The sequence below is a fragment of the Bos mutus genome, chromosome 4 (assembly GCF_027580195.1).
Source record: "Bos mutus isolate GX-2022 chromosome 4, NWIPB_WYAK_1.1, whole genome shotgun sequence".
NCBI lineage: Eukaryota > Metazoa > Chordata > Mammalia > Artiodactyla > Bovidae > Bos > Bos mutus.
The window spans coordinates 58,175,131-58,191,840 of record NC_091620.1 but is presented as its reverse complement, the minus strand read 5'-3'; the positions used below and the strand labels follow the sequence as shown (position 1 = coordinate 58,191,840).

The window sequence follows — 16,710 nt, the reverse complement described above, 5'->3', positions numbered from 1 at the left end:
TCCAATAGCAACCCAAATAGAGCATATTATCTTATGCCAGTTTTGTGTTTAAAACTGTGAGATGAACATGTGCCTCTTGAAATTGGCTACATAAGTCTGCTTTCTTATAAATTACATTTCTCAGCTACCCCAGCACATTTGTTGAGAGCAGGTATCTTTCACCACCTCCCAGTCTTTCTGACTATGATGTGCCCTTTTGTGCCTGTTTTAAAGGTGTAGTTATAAGAAACGGCCACATGGCGGCAGGCTTTATTGATGCCCAAGTCTGTGACTCAAGAAACTAGAGCCTTCTGAAACTTATTTTTCCTGGGTCATAAAAGAGAGTAGAGATACCCTGGAGAAGGGCATTGTAACCCGCTCCAGTATGCTTGCCTGGCGAATTCCAAGGACAGAGGAGCCTAGTGGGCTAGAGTCCATAAGGTCGCAAGGACTCAGACGCTACTGAGGCCACATAGAACCCAACCAGATGAGAATGCCGTGTGACACAACACACAGCCCAGCTTTCTGTGCCTAACTTCTCCTTCAGCTGTAGCGCGTCTACACTGCTCCAAGAGCCCTGTGCGGGATGCTGTGGTGCATGCCTGGGGTGACTCTAAGGAAGGAGGCTAGAGATAGAGAAGCCAGCACCAGGAGACGTGGAACAGGTGACTTTTCAAAGTGTTTCCAGTCCACAGAGTCTGCCTGCCTTTGCGGCACTAGGCGCCTTTGGCTGTGGGAGTGCCTGCTGGATCTGGAGATTGCGCTCCCATCCAAAGGGAACAGGGCACTACACGTCCGAGGCAAGGTCATTTGCTGGCACAGCCTTCCCACATCCTTCAGCCCCCTGCCATCCCTGGCTTGGGACAAAGGCCTGCTCTCACCGTGTGGATGTGTGTCTACCAGGATGCCGAGGATCCCATGGAAGAGGGCAGGCATTGTTTTTTTAATTAAGTTTTTATTGATACTGTAGTATAAATGATTTACAGTGTCACATTGATTTTAACTGTGCACACACATAGTTCAGTATCAGAAAGATAGAGATCAACTCTTTTTAGGCTTCTTTTCCCATAGAGTTGTCGGTGTTTTTTCCATCCTGTTCCCTGTGCTATACACCAGGTCCTTTTTACTGATCTATTTCAAATGTATAAACAGGTACCTGTTAATTCCAGTGACCTAATGGAATTCCTTGCTCCTGCACCTTCTCTCTTTGGGCATCATATGGATTTTTTTTTTTTTCCTTTGTGAGCCTCTTATGTATTCTCAAGCTTTTTTTTTTTTTTTTTTTTTCCGCTAAATCTTAACTTTTCACCTCTAAGTGTTATCATAGAATATGTGTCTTTCTCGGACTTGTTCATATATATTCTGCAGGTCCAGCCATATGTCCCCAAATGGAATTATTCCATTGTTTTCTCAGGAGGAGTGGTATTCCTTTGTGTGTTTATACCTAAGCTTCTATATCCTTACCTCCAGTGATAAACATTTTGGTTGCTTTTCTGTCTGGGCTGTTTTAAACTGTGCGGCAGTCAAGGGTGGGGTGTGTGTATCTTTATGCACTGTGGTTTTGTCCCTCAGTACAATTGCTCAATTGTCAGATGACCGTATTTCTTTCCCTGAGAAACCTCCATCCTGTTCTGTTGATGTCTGTTAGCAGTTTCCATTTCCTGCCACATTGTACAAGCATTCTTTTTTGTGCAGCCCCCTCTCCATCATCTATCATGTGTAGTCGTTCAGTGATGGGAATTTTGTTGACAGTCAGGGAATACACTTCTTTTGATTTACAGTTCTCTGGTAAGGAGCAATATGGTGTGTGTTTTCCTGGGAACCTTTTTTTGTGTATAAGAGGGTGTGATGAAAATTCACCTCCTGAAATTAGCTTCTGGGAAGTCTGCCCTCCTATGAATTCCATTTCTCATACCTGCACTGGGACATTTCTGGATGGCAGGTATGCTTTCCTACCTCACAATCCTTGCATACATGGTGTACTCCTCAGATCAGATCAGATCAGTCGCTCAGTCGTGTCCGACTCTTTGCGACCCCATGAATCGCAGCACACCAGGCCTCCCTGTCCATCACCAACTCCTGGAGTTCACTCAGACTCACGTCCATTGAGTCCGTGATGCCATCCAGCCATCTCATCCTCTATCGTCCCCTTCTCCTCCTGCCCCCAATCCCTCCCAGCATTAGTCTTTTCCAATGAGTCAACTCTTCACATGAGGTGGCCAAAGTACTGGAGTTTCAGCTTTAGCATCATTCCTTCCAAAGAAATCCCAGGCCTGTACTCCTCGGTGCCTGTTTTATGGGTGTAGTTACGAGAATGGCCACCAAGGGCAGGCTTTCTTCAGACTCAGGCATCTAGAGTCATTCTGCAAGTTTTTTCCTCCTCCTCGGGTTGTGAATGAGAGTGGAATGTGGCAAAACACAGAGCCCAGGGCTTGTCTTTGTTTCTTTCTTCTCTCTTCTACTGCCCTGCGTGGATCCAGACCCTCAAAGATATCTGTGCATGTTGGTGTAAGCCACACTTGGGGCAACTCTAAGGAAGGAGGCTAGAGATAGGGAACCCATCAGCAGAAGAGGAGAAGACCGGGCGAATATTCAGAGCTCTTCCAGTCCACGGAATCCACCTGCCTTGGTGAGCACTAGGCAAAAATAGGCTGTGGGATGTGCCCGCAGGATCTGGAGACTGTGGTCCCATTCAGAGAGGACCAGGCACTACAGCTCCAAGCAAGGTCATTTGTTGGCACAGCCTTCCCGTCTCCTTCAGCCCTCTGCCAGCCCTGCCTTCAGACACAAGCCTGTTCTAACCAAGTGGCTGTGTATCCACTGGGACCATGAACATCCTGTGGAAGAGGGTAGGCATGGTTTTTCTATTATTTAATTTTTAGTTTATATTGATATAGCTGACTTACAGTGTCATGTTTATTTTTGCTATGCACCCACATGATTCAGATTCAGATAGATAAGAGATCTACCCTTTTTAGGCTTCTTTTCCACAGATTTGTTAGGCTTTAGAGTCTGGTTCCCTGTGCTGTGCACTAGGTCTTCTTTGAGGATATATTTCAAATGTATAACTGGGAACCTGTTAATCCCAATGACCTAATGGAATTCCCTATTCCTGCACCTTCTCTTTTGGGGCACCATATGGTGTTTTTTTTTTTCTCCTCCGTAGTCTCTTTTGTTTTCAAAGCTGCTCTTGTCTTGATAAATCTGAATTTTTACCTCTGCTACTGCTAAGTCACTTCAGTCGTGTCCGACTCTGTGTGCCCCACAGACAGCAGCCCACCAGGCTCCCCCGTCCCTGGGATTCTCCAGGCAAGAACACTGGAGTGGATTGCCATTTCCTTCTCCAATGCATGAAAGTGAAAAGGGAAAGTGAAGTCGCTCAGTCGTGTCCGACTCTAGCGACCCCATGGACTTCAGCCTTCCAGGCTCCTCCATCCATGGGATTTTCCAGGCAGGAGTACTGGAGTGGGGTGCCACTGCCTTCTCCGTTTTACCTCTAAGTGTTATCATACGGTATTTTTTCCTCCTCTGGTTGTGTTCACACAGTATAATGTTCTGCTGGTCCAGCCATGTGTCCCCAGATGGCATTATTCCATTTCTTTTTTGGGAGGAGTAATAGTCCTTTGTGTGTTTGTACCTAAGCTTCTATATCCCTGCCTCTCATGATGGACATTTTTGGTGCTTTTCTGTTCTGGCTTCTGTAAACTGTGCCGCAGTCAAGAGTGTGGTGTGCGCGTCTTTACACATTGGGTTTTTGTCCTTTTACTAGCCAGGGGTGCGGTTGCTCAATTATCAGGTGACTCTATATTTCTTTCCCTGAGAACCTCCATCCTGTTCTGCTGATGTCTGTTAGCAGTGTCCATTCGCCGCCACATCGTAGGAGGGGCCTGTTTGTCGAGGTCCCTCTCCAGCATCAATTGTGTGTAATCGTTCAGTGATGGCCATTCTGTTGACTGCCAGGGGATCCAGGTCTTTGTCCTTTTGATTTGCAATTCTCCACTAAGGAATGATAACGTGTGTATTTTGGTGGGACAGTTTTTATGTATAAGAGGGTGTGATGAAAATTGACCTCTTGAAATTGGCTTCTGGGAGGTCTGCCCTCCTATGAATTCCTTTTCTCATCCCTTCACCGGGACATCTCTGGATGGCAGGTATGCTTTCCTGTCTCACAGTCCTTGCATACATGGTGTACTCCTCAGTGCCTGTTTTATGGGTGTAGTTACAAGAAACCGGCCACCAGGTGGCAGGCTTTTTTCATGCCTGAGTCTGTGACTCAGGCATCCACAGTCATTATAAAAGTTTGTTGTTTTTTCCCCCTGGGTTGTGATTGAGCGTGGAATGTGGCAAAACACACAACTAAGGGCTTGTGTGTGTTTCTTTCCTCTCCCTTCACCTACTGGCCCGAGTGAATGCCAAGTCCTCGAAGATCTCTGTGCAGGGTAGTGTTAACCACACTTGAGGCAACTCTAAGGAGGCTAGAGATAGGGAAGCCATCAGCAGAAGAGGAGGAGGACCGGGTGACTTTTCAAAGCTCTTCCGGTCTACAGGGTCCACCTACCTTGGTGGGCATTAGGTAGAAATAGGCTATGGGATGTGCCTGCTGGATCTGGAGATTTGGTCCCAATCAAAGAGGACCAGGCACTACAGCTCCAAGCAAGTTCATTTGCTGGCACAGCCTTCGCATCTCCTTCAGCCTCTGCCAGCCCTGCCTTCGGACACAAGCCTGTTCTGACCATGTGGATGTGTATTCACCGGGACCCCGAGGATCCCATGGAAGAGGGTAGGCTCTTTTTAAAAAAAATTTTAGCTTATACTGAAGTATAATTTACAGTGTCGTGTTTATTTTCCCTGTGCACCCACATGGTCCAGTTTCAGGTAAAGATCTACCCGTTTTAGGCTTCTTTTCCATAGATTTGTTAGGGTTTGAGTCTGGTTCTCTGTGCTATGCAATAGGTCCTCTTTGAGGATGTATTTCAAATCTGTAACTGGGAACCTGTTAATCCCAATAACCTAATGGAATTCCCTGCTCCTGCACCTTCTCTTTTGGGGCATTTTTTTTTCTCTGTAAGTCTCTTGTTTTGTAAAGCTGCTTATCTTGATAAATCTGAATTTTCACCTCAAATGTTATCATACATTTTTTTTTCATCTGGTTGTGTTCACAGAGTATAATGTTCTGCTGGTCCAGCCATGTGTCCCCAGATGGCATTATTCCATTTCTTTTTTGGGAGGAGTAATATTCCTTTGTGTGTTTGCACCTAAGTTTCTATATCCCAGCTCTCATGATGGACATTTTGTTGCTTTTCTGTCCGGGCTGCTGTAACCGTCCCGCAGTCAAGGGTGGGGTGCGTGGGTCTTTACACATTTCAGTTTTTTCCCTTTACCAACTAGGAGTGCGGTTGCTCTATTATCAGGTGACTCCATCCTGTTCTGCTGATGTCTGTTAGCAGTGTCCATTCCCCGCCACATCGTAGGAGGGGCCTGTTTGTCGAGGTCCCTCTCCAGCATCAATCGTGTATAATCATTCGGTGATGGCCATTCTGTTGACTGCCAGGGGATCCAGGTCTTTGTCCTTTTGATTTGCAGTTCTCCACTAAGGAGTGATACGTGTGTATTGTGGTGGGACAGTTTTTATGTATAAGAGGGTGTAATGAAAATGGACCTCTTGAAATTGGCTTCTGGGAAGTCTGCCTTCCTGTGAATTCTGTTTCTCATACCTTCGCCAGGACATTTCTGGATGGCAGGTATGCTTTCCCATCTCACAGTCCTTGCGTACATGGTGTACTCCACAGTGCCTGTATTAACGGTGTAATTACGAGAAACAGCCACCAGGTAGCAGGCTTTCTTCATGCCTGACTCAGGCATCCAGAGTCATTCTGCAAGTTTCCCACCCCTGGGTTGTGAACGAGAGTGGGATGTGGCAAAACACACAGCCCAGCGCTTGTGCGTGTCTCTTTCCTCTCCCTTCTCCTTTTGGCCCAGGGGAATGCCAAGCCCTCGAAGATCTCTGTGCAGGGTGCTGTGTCCATACTCTGGGCATCTCTAATGAGGGAGGCTAGAGATAGGGAAGCCAGCAGCAGAGGAGGAGGCCAGGTGCCTCTCAAAGCTCATCTGGCCCACAGAGTCTGCCTGACTTGGTGGGCATAGCCAACAGTTAGCTGTGGGATGTGCCCACTGGATCTGGAGATTGTGGTCTCATCCTAGGAGGATCCGGCACTACAGCTCCAAGCAAGGTCATTTTCTGGCACAGCCTTCGCATCTCCTTCAGCCCTGGCACACAAGCCTGCTCTGACCATGTGGATGTGTAATCACCAGACTGCAAGGAACCCCTGGACAAGGGTAGGCTTTTTAAGTTTTAGTGGATACTAAAATATAGCTTATTTACAGTGTTGTTTTATTTTTCCTGTGCACCCACATGGTTCAGTTTCAGACAGAGGTCTACTCTTTTTAGGCTTCTTTCCCCATAGTTGTTAAGATTTTGGGTCTAGTTTCCTGTGCTGTACACTGCTTACTCGCTCAGTCTTGTCTGACCCTTTGTGACCCCATGGATTGTAGCCTGCCAGGCCCCTCTGTCCATGGGATTGTCCAGGCAAGAATACTGGAGTGGGCTGCCATGCCCTCCTCCAGGGGATCTTCCTGAACAGGCATCGAACCCAGGTCTCCCGCATTTCAGGCGGATTCTTTACCGTCTGAGCCACCAGGGAAGCCTGTGCTATACACGAGGTCCTTTCTGATGATCTATTCAATGTATAAATGGGGACCTGTTAAACTCTAACGACCTAAGGAAATCCCGGCTCATGCTCCTTCTCTTGGGGGCACTATATGGTTTTGTTTTTTCTCTGTGAGTCTCTTCTGTGAATCCTTCAAACTGTTGGTTTTTTGTTGTTTGTTTGTTTTTTTTTTTTTGCTAAATCTTAGTTTCCACCTCTAAGTATTATCATAGAATGTGTGTCTTTCTCTGATTTTGGTCGTGCAGTATAATGTTCTGCAGGTCCAGTCGTGTGGTCCCAAATGACATTATTCCATTTCTTGTTCACGAGGAATAGTATACATTTGTGTGTTTGTATCTAAGCTTCTATATCCCGTCCTCTTTTGATGGACACTTTTGTTGCTCTTCTGTCCTGGCTGCTGTAAATCGTGCGGCAGTCAAGGGTGGGGTGCATGCGTCTTTCAGCATCGCGAAGCATTGTGGTTTTGTCCCTTTACTGGCCAGGAGTGCTACTGCTCGATCATCAGGTGACTCTCTCTCTTTCCCTGAGAAACCTCCGTCCTGTTCTGCAGTGTCTGTTACCAGTTTCCATTCCCTGCCACTCCAAGGATGCCCCTATCTAGCATTTATCCTGTGCAGATATTTGGTGAGATGTCCATTCTGCTACTGCTAGGGGGATACACCTTGTCGTTTCGATTTGCAGTTCTCCAGTAAAGGAGCATATCGTCTGCATTTTCTGGAACACGTTGTGTCTAAGAAGGTGTGATGAAAATTGACCTCCTGATATGGCTTCTGGGAAATCTCCCGTTACGTATTCCGTTTCTCATACCTACTCTGGGACACTTGTGGACGCCAGGTATCCTTTAACTCCTAAGTGCTTGCGAATATAGTCGACTTACATTTCACTGTGCATCTACTTGTTTATTTATATTCAGATGTAAGTTTACTCCTTTTTGCTTTTTTTCTAATTTAATATGTGACTAGTAATATGCAGAATTGTTTATTTAGTTCCTGGAATTTCTGAGCTTTGTCAGATTGCTGAGCCAGCCATGTGGGTGGGTTCCTGACGGTTGGTTGGGTATGATGTCAGAGGTGAAACTCCCAGTGGGTTCACTGGTCTTTGACACGGTTGGGAGTTGGTCTGTTGTGTCCTGATGATTTTGTTGGCTCACTGGTAAGTGGGACCTGATCTGCAGTGCTGGCTAAGATGCCCAGAGTATCTCGAGCTGCTATTGTCCTGCTGGGGGCTGAGGCCCACCAGCACCAGGTGTTAGGACTGGTCTCACCTGCTGGGGCTGGGTTGAGTCCTGGTATAGGAAACTGCCATTGTCCCGGGGCTTGTATATGTCTGCCTATGGTTGGGATTTATTTCTACCTGGCTTGTTGCTTGATCCGAGATGACCCAATATTGGTGCCTTCAGGCTGGTGAATGGGGTGGGCCTGGGACCTGATCACAAGGCTATAAGCTGCAGGGAGAATTCCAAAACAGTGCTTCACAGCAGCAGTTCTGAAATGGTAGAACCAACTCCCCAAAGTGGCTGTCACCCGTGTCTGGATCCCCAGGGTGACCTCTGCCTTTCTGGGAGATTTTTTAGGATTGACAGTAGTTCTGACCAGGCTCCTTTCAAATTACTGCTCCTTTTCTGGCTCTCAGAGCATGTGAAATTTCGTGGGCACCTTTTCCTTTAAGAGTAGAGTCTTTCTTTTCCACAGCGTATGGATCTCTCCAGAGTAAGTCCCTCTGACCTTCAAAGCCAAACATTCTGGGGTCTTGTCTCCCCCACAGGGCGCCTGGGCTTCTTTTCCTGCTCCTTGTAAAGGGTCTCCCCCTGCCATTAGTCCTCCACTTGTGGGTCTCTCACCTGTACTGCCGGAGAAGGCGAAGGCGCCCCACTCCAGGACTCTCGCCTAGAGAACCCATGGACAGAGGAGCCTGGTGGGCTGCAGTCCATGGGGTCGCTAAGCGTCAGACACGACTGAGCGGCTTCACTTTCACGCATTGGAGAAGGAAATGGCAACCCACTCCAGGGTTCTTGCCTGGAGAATCCCAGGGACGGGGGAGCCTGGCGGGCTGCCGTCTGTGGGGTCGCACAGAGTCGGACATGACTGAAGCGACTCAGCAGCAGCAGCACCTGTACTGCGATTTCTCCCCTCCTGCCCACCTAACTGTGGTTCCTCCTTTGTATCTTTTGTTGTAGAAATATTTTCTGGTCGGTTTTGGTCTTTCTCATTGATACTTGGTCTGTAAATTGTATAATTTTGGTATGCCTCTGAGAGGTGTGCTTAGGGTATTCCTAGTCCAGCATCTTGGGAACTCTTGAACAATAATTTCTTAATATATGATTCTCCATTTGGTAGAATTCTAGTTCCGTCTAGTCCATTTAAACCTAGAGCAAAATTTTTAAAAATTTATACAAGTTATGTCATAATGGGAGAAAGGTTTTCTTTGTAAGTAGAACACCATTTTTTATCTAGGCTCAGATCTCATTCCTGATTTTTATATTACAATTTCATATTCTTTACAAATTCAGTTCTAGTTTTTTGTTTCATTGAGCGTAGGAGTATCAAAATCGACTGTTAAAGGGTACTATTAAAAAAAAAAAGAGGGGGATTTCTGAAATCCCATGTCTCCAGAGTATCTCCTTGAGACTTAGCTGTTCTACAGCTTGCCTTCCCCAGCCTTCCTCACCCAGATGCCTTCAGTGTATCATGGGAGTTAAGTTTATGATCAGATGGTGGGCGGGATAATTATGAATCATGTATTTTAAATCACTAGTGTTTCTTTAGGGGAAAATACTGTTTCGATGATGGGGAGCCAGGAAAAGGAATTCCTAAAGGGAAGCTGTTTGACTTAACTCACTCGTGGTGGTTCTCCAGACCTTGCACCTTACACTTTATGTTACGGTGATAGTTAAATTTCTGATTTTGCTCCACCCCTTTTTTTGTTATACACAGGACTGATTCCTCTAGTAAAGTGAATGGGCTGGTATCTAGTTACTTAGCTTCTTTAAACATCAGAAAGTAAACACTATTTTGGTTCCTCCAGGGTGTTTCAGTAAAGACCAGGTATACTTGGATGGTATCCTGCAAATCCTCCGCTATAGAGAGACCATTGACTTCCATCTTCTGACCACCCTGGGGAAGGTGAGTGAGACCAACGGCACACAATTCCCGGACACACCAGGTCAGCATTTCCTCCAGCTCATTTCATGATTAAATAGGTCTCAAGCTGAAACTCTTTAGCAATAAAATCATATTCCTTATGTGATAATAAGAGGGAAGAAATGGGATTCTGTCACAGAACCAAGTTACAGTATTTCTTTGTGGACAGTAAGAAAAGGAAACTTGGAATCATTAATTTTTATATGCATATTTTTCTAAAATATTTTAAAGTGAGCTGCAGGTATAACTCTACTCATCTTTATGCATTAGCATGATCTCCCAAGAACAAGGATATTCTGACATGACCATATGATTTTCTAAAGAAATTTATCATTGATTCCATACAATGCCTGAAAAAACAGTCCACTTCATATTCTCCAGATCATCTCTAAAATGTCCCTTGTAGCTTTTTTTCATGACCCTAAATCCAGTCAAGATTTATGTCTTGCATTTAGTTGTTCTCTTTAAACTCAATTTATAAAGTCCCTCTCACCCTAGTCTTTCTTTTTTACGACATGTTTAAGAATTCAGGACAATTTCCTTGAGAATTCCTAGAATCTGGACTGTTTTCTTATAATTAGCTTCAGGTTAAACATTTTTGCCAAGAAATACTGCTTAAATGAGTCATGTATCTCTCAGTGTGTCACATTAGACACCATGTATTACTGTCCCATTACTAGTGGTACTGTGTTCAATCACCCGGGTAAATTAGTTACTGCCAGATCTCTCCATTGTAAAGGTACCTTTACACCACTGCATTAATAAGTAATCTGTGGGATGGAATCTTTGCATTCTGTTACATTTCACTCCTCCCTTTTATTCAGCTCTTCCAGTGACTGCTTCTAGGTTTTTAAAAACATGTCTACATGTTTCCCAGCAAAGTAAAGTATTCCGGGCTCACCTTAGATATTTCTTCAAGGAAGTCTTGATTCCTCTTAGTGGGAAATGGTATTTAGAAAACAAGATCTCAGCAAAAGGTGTTACATCACTTCTGGGTGCTGATACTTCTGGACCTTTTCAGTGAGCAAATTGTATATTTGTTCTAAATCATAAGGACATTCTAATTCAAATCAGACACCACACGGTGCTTTTACAACCCTTACCATTCCATGTGTGTATCTTCTTTTTCTTAAAATGAGCACCTTATTTCCCAGCATTAGCCTCATTAAACTCAGAATGGTTTAAGATAAAACTACATCAGTATCAACACCAAACCTATTTCCTATCACCTACTACACTTAGTGACATAAATATTCAATAAAATAATTGAGTGTTGATCAGAAGACAATAGTACTTAAAACCAACTGTGTTTTGTTTGGAATTTCGCATTGCGCAGGTAATTTATAGAACTTAAAATTTTTACCCCTCAGCTTAATATAGTACCTGTAAGACTGGCTTCTTCCTCAAATGAATGAGAGACATGTGAAATTTTTTAAAATACTTAAAAATTTCAAAGCAAGAAAATTTAACAAAACACAAATTGTATTTCTCAATACAAAAAGGAATTTAATATACAATTGTGCTGATTTTCCTAATACATTAGTACAGCATTTACATTCTATTTTCTCAGTTCTTTTAGATTTAGGCAGGAGATTTGTTTAGTTGTTTAATTTCTAGACAGACTTTTCAAAATGTGGTGATGGTATGCATCTCACACAGTAAAGTTTTATTTTCCAGGTATTAATTTAAAACCAGTTTACCTACTTCAAACTTCACTAAGACCAAGGGAAGAAATTGCCCTTCAAAATTTAACTGGTAGTTACATTTTAAAATTAACCCATCTTCTTTTTTCAGGTCTCTTATGAAGATGTGGATCGCTTAAAAGGATTGGCAGTTACTGAAAACATGAGGATTCCTCACTTTTTGCAGGACCATAGCCGATACATGGAGCACTTAGAGAAGATCATGGAAGTCAATGAACTGACTGACAGGGAACTGAAAGACCTTATATGTTAGCTATGTTCACAAGAATACTATTTAAGTTATACCTCCATGTATATTACCAGTTAGGTGCAGTTGGCACCAGCAGATTTATAAAAGAAGAATGGCTGTTTACATGAGTTTTCTGAAGAATGATCTGCAGTATTCAGCTAAATATTTAAGTTGAGAACAAATGTTAAACTGTTTCCCTAAAATGTTTCTGTAGGCTCCAGGGGAAAGTTACTCCTGTTCTTATCTGAATCTGAGTCAGCTGGAAATGCTGCTGATGATGAGTGTCTTTGAGGATCCTGGTCCAGCGGCGTGATCAGCTTCTTCCTGAGCCATAGCGTCGGTCGTAGTGCCCCTGCCTGAGCACCAAGACCAGCTCTGCCTGGAGATTGAATTCCAGTGTTGTTCAAACTCCAGGGGTCTGTCTTATTTAATAAATAATGGTAATTCTTCTTCTTTGAAAAATCAGTCTGTATTGTATCCCCAAAAGCTAGACAATAAGAAATTTAAGACTTATTTTCGTATATGTTAAGTAATGTGAAAGAGAAGGGAAAAGCAATTTTTAAAGTTATTAGTTCATTTTTGTCCAGTTATCCTTTAGCTAAACTTGGTTTTCATTTGCTGAAATATATCATACCTCTTCAAAATTTTAACCAAGTTTTAGGGTCTTTTCTCCCCATTCCTCTTTATTCCTTTATGTAAATGAAAATACAAGTCTCAGAGAGGTTTTTCTACCTAAATACTTGGGCAAGAGAGAAGCCACTTCCTTTTTTTTTTTTAATTAAATGGAGCAAGGAGCTGGATGTTGACTGGGTAGCATCTACAGTAAGCTTAACTATACTCTGAGAAACAGAATTTCTGGGCGTTGCTAGTTGATAAACTGGCTCTGTGATATTGGCTCAGAGTGTTTAATCAAAATCTTTGGCTTGATGAAGTAAAAAAATGATATAATTTGAATTTCAAAAATGAGTTCTGTTTCACTACACTTATACCTAGCTTTGTAATTTATCAATTTCAATATATATTTGTGTGTATTATATATATATACACACACATACTTGGGCTCAAGTGGTTTTTCAAACAGCTTTTTTAGTAATCAGAAAGGACACTGCTGTAAATACCCCATTCAAAATTGCTGTTGTAATTTCTACCCAAAGTGTGCGAGTGTGTCTTTACCTCAATTCAGGCTTAACTATGGTGCTAACACTGGTAGATATACTCTGCAAAGCCTGGTTCACATTCATACTAGGAAAGGATTTTAGAAACTCTTTTGCAGACTAGGTTATGTGATTTTTCTCTTTCACATATCTCGAAGGGCTTGCCTCAAAGAATGATATATTTCAAACTGGCACCTGGCAGTTCTTGCAAAGCCACACATTTCGCCTAATTGAGCAGGCCAGGCCCTTTGGAGCACTGAAGGTGCCCGTACGTGTGTCATGCTGGCTGGAGTGTGCCCTGCACTGTGCAGGGCTGGAGGCACAGTGCACCGATACTAACCAGACACCAGACCACCACTCTTGTCCCTTCAGGCATTATTTACCTGTAGCAGAGTCACCCAGTTTCAGCTTTTGTGTAATGTTTTCTGACTTCATCTTATCAAAGGTAATTGCGAAAACAATGTTTTATTAACTGAAATTGAAACACACACAGAAATGGCAATATTGATGTCCTGTGACTTAAGCCTAACTGCTTAACATTCTATTGATGTCCTGTGACTTAAGCCTAAATGCTTATACATTCAACATTTGTAGGCAATAACACTGCTAATCTTATGGTTTAAATATAAAGGAAAGCCATAGCAGCCTTAATTTCCTATTGGAAGGATTGTTTGTAGTGTTTTCAGTCCCTGCATTTTAAAATGGATAGATATATGATCTGAAAAAGGAAAACCTTTCTTGCCTTACTGCTTTGGTATAGAGACAAAAACCATGAGCACTGTCTGGACAAAAAGAAAAAAAAGACCTTAAATTACACTGATTAAGATATTTCAAAAGTTAGCACTGAACCAAAAGTAGTTTAAGATTAGCAGAAATACTTAAAGAGCCCTAAGCTTTAAAAGTTGAGATTGAAGATTTAATGTTTATTCTCTTTCTCAAAATAGCGCTAAAGTCAGTTTTGTTCTCCCAAAATAAAAGTTTTTAGAAATAGAAAATTGTAGCAGCGGTACTTAGAATAGTTGAAGGTCATACTAGTTTTAATTAGAATAGTCAGTTGCTATAGGCTACTGATTAGGATTTCATCAATTTTGTCCACTGTAATTCTAACATAGCTGTGTCAAAGTCTGATAAACTGTTCGGTTTTCACAGATTTGAAGTAAAATTGTTTGCAAACATAAATCCATAGTCATCTTTATATTTTCACCTTTGTAAAAATGTTTAAAGTATATATCATTTGTTTTATATCTGAACATTTTGTGTCTAGCTGCAATAGAAATAAATAGCACTGAGATTCTCAAATGAACTATGTCGATATATATGCGTGCAAACTTCTGTTCTTTTATTTTTATTGTGGTATTTCTGGGTATTTATTGTGGTAAGTATTTCAGTACCATCAGTAACATGTCTTCTAGTATTCTTATTTATAGAGAAATACTACATTTGCCACACTCTACCTTTCCTCTGATTAGCTCAGTGTATCTCCCCATGGGGCATAGGAAAAAGGAGGGAAGGAAAAAGTCTGTCTTAATTTACTACTGTTTGTTTAGTTATGCATAACCTCCTGAGGAGCAGGCTCCGTGCTGTGTATTAGAGGTCCTCCGATGAGAAAAACAAGAAACGTTCACACTCCGGTGAGGAAGAGCCACAGACCCAGGTTACAGCAGTGCCAGTGCCGTACCCAAAAGCATTCCCAGAAGAATGAAAACCAGAGTGACAGGTCTGCTCATGTATTTGAAGCATAGAGAGAGAGATCACTTGCAAAGTAGTAAGTATTCACAACATTTTATTACCACTCTTTGCAAGGCTTGTTTAGAGCCTGAACAGCTTTGGCCTAGGGGCTAAAGAATACAGCTGTTTGGGTCATCAGAGGCCCTGAGGCGATCCCCTGAGCAGGTGCCCAAGGGAGTCAACACACTGGCCCTGTCAGTTGGCTATAATTTCATTTTTGTTCATTCTGATTACAGTGGCTAAAGAAATTGATATCTTGAAACTGCCAGGATAAGAAATACCAATGTTTGTTAGCTAGCTTTAACAATATGTGGAATCTCAAGTACTTAGAAAGCATATGGAGAGGAAGTGAGAGGGCAGCCATCTCTAAGCCAAAGAGAGAGGCCCAGAACAGATCCTTCCCCTGTGGTCCTCAGGAAACACCAAACTTTCCAACACCTCGATCTTGAACTTCTAGTCTTCAACTGTGCCTGAAGAACAAGGACAAAGCTAAGAGAAAGCTAAAATCTGACCACTGAGAAGAGACTACTGAAAACTAATTTCTTCTAGCTGCCTTCACAAAAGACAAGCAACTTCAGAAGTGGCATCAACCTGGCTGAGTAAGTTTTCCCTCGTTTGTGCCACCCACCCCAAACAATTTGGCATCCATCTACAGACACAGCTGACTTCGTGAGAGCTTTGGGATCCAACACCATACGCCAGCAACATGGCAGGAATCTCTCCTGCCCATGCATTGGCTAATAGGCATGCAGACCTAGGTCCTGGCTTGGACCCTGCAGTGGCTGTGAACCAGCTTTAGTGTGGAAACCCCCGGACAGTACTGTCTTAGACAATCGCCCACAGACAAGAGCGCCTCTGTGCAAGTCTGTTTTCAGTGGAGCATTTTCAGCACACTTCTGGAGCAGTAAGTGAGCTTAGGTTTAAGAGGAAGAGTTTGATTTTACCCTCGTTACCCTTCCCCCAAGGTGGCACAGCTCAGGGCCAAGAGAGACCTCCTCAGCTGGTGGTTTCTCCTGGATAGGAAAATGTGCGTGAGTTTGTTCCCAGCTTCTCCAACTGCGTGCGTGGGAAGCTGCCAAAAGGATCCATTTCTCTCCTGCCTCCTCCAGATGACAGACTCATGAGCTACATGGCAGTGAGGTGAAAAGTTGGTGTGAGAACAGCAGAGAGGCTCTGACCCTGTAAAGCCCTCTAAGAGTCCTCCTGGGGCCTCCCAGGTGGCACAGTGGTAAAGAACCCACCTGCCAATGCAGGAGTTGTGGGTTCAATCCCTGAGCCAGGAAGATCCCCTGGGGTAGGAAATGGCAACCCACCCCAGTGTTCTTGCCTGGAAAATTCCATGGACAGAGGAGCCTGGCAGGCTGCAGTCCATGGGGTAGCAAAGAGTCAGACACAACAGCACGCATACAAGCACATGCATGAGTCCTAACTCACGGTCCCATCGAGAAGCTAGCCCACAGGGGACACCTTACCCGTGGATCTCCCCGACTGGCCCATGGGAACCAGCAGTGCTCCAGTGCCTCACACACACACGCCATCCTATGGCCGGCTCCGTGCCTGCACTCCTGAGAGCAAGCAGACTGCTAGTGAACATGAAAAAAAAAATGCCAGCCTGAATCTGCAGGCCAGAGAAAGACCACAAACATGAGCTTTAGCCTCACTCCTGGGAAAGCAGAAGGGAGTTGTCAGCATCTAGCCTTCTGCATTGCAGAATCAAGAGAAGACATACAAGCACAATCTCAAAAGGATATTTTTTGATAAGTTGATTCTAGAGCTCTATTAGACAATACATAAAAATGTTAAGAACATGTATATCCTTAACACAACAATTCCACAATAAGTACACACATACTATCACACACTTATTCATCACAAATACATTGTATATACATGTGCAAAAATAATATATGTAATGTATCTTTGTGCAAAGATATAGAATACTTATATGTTAAAACTATACAGCCTATTTAAAAACTACACAGCCTATTTAAAAATAAAGTATACCTGTATGTATTGATGTAGATTGTACATCATTGTAGAACAATCTCC

At 43.3% G+C, this 16,710-nt stretch overlaps 2 protein-coding genes across 2 annotated transcripts in view; one reads left to right on the top strand and one right to left on the bottom strand.

The window, feature by feature from the left end:
- Nucleotides 1-11,894, top strand: part of MATCAP2 (microtubule associated tyrosine carboxypeptidase 2) — a 57,162-nt gene extending 45,268 nt beyond the window's left edge. The window contains exons 6-7 of the mRNA XM_005889102.3: nucleotides 9,732-9,829; nucleotides 11,642-11,894. Of these exons, the coding sequence (XP_005889164.3) occupies nucleotides 9,732-9,829; nucleotides 11,642-11,803 (260 nt within the window). The 3' untranslated portion in view covers nucleotides 11,804-11,894. The remainder of the gene's footprint in view (nucleotides 1-9,731; nucleotides 9,830-11,641) is intronic.
- Nucleotides 1-16,710, bottom strand: part of EEPD1 (endonuclease/exonuclease/phosphatase family domain containing 1) — a 176,073-nt gene that overhangs the window by 5,562 nt on the left and 153,801 nt on the right. The gene's annotated exons all lie outside the window — the stretch shown is intronic.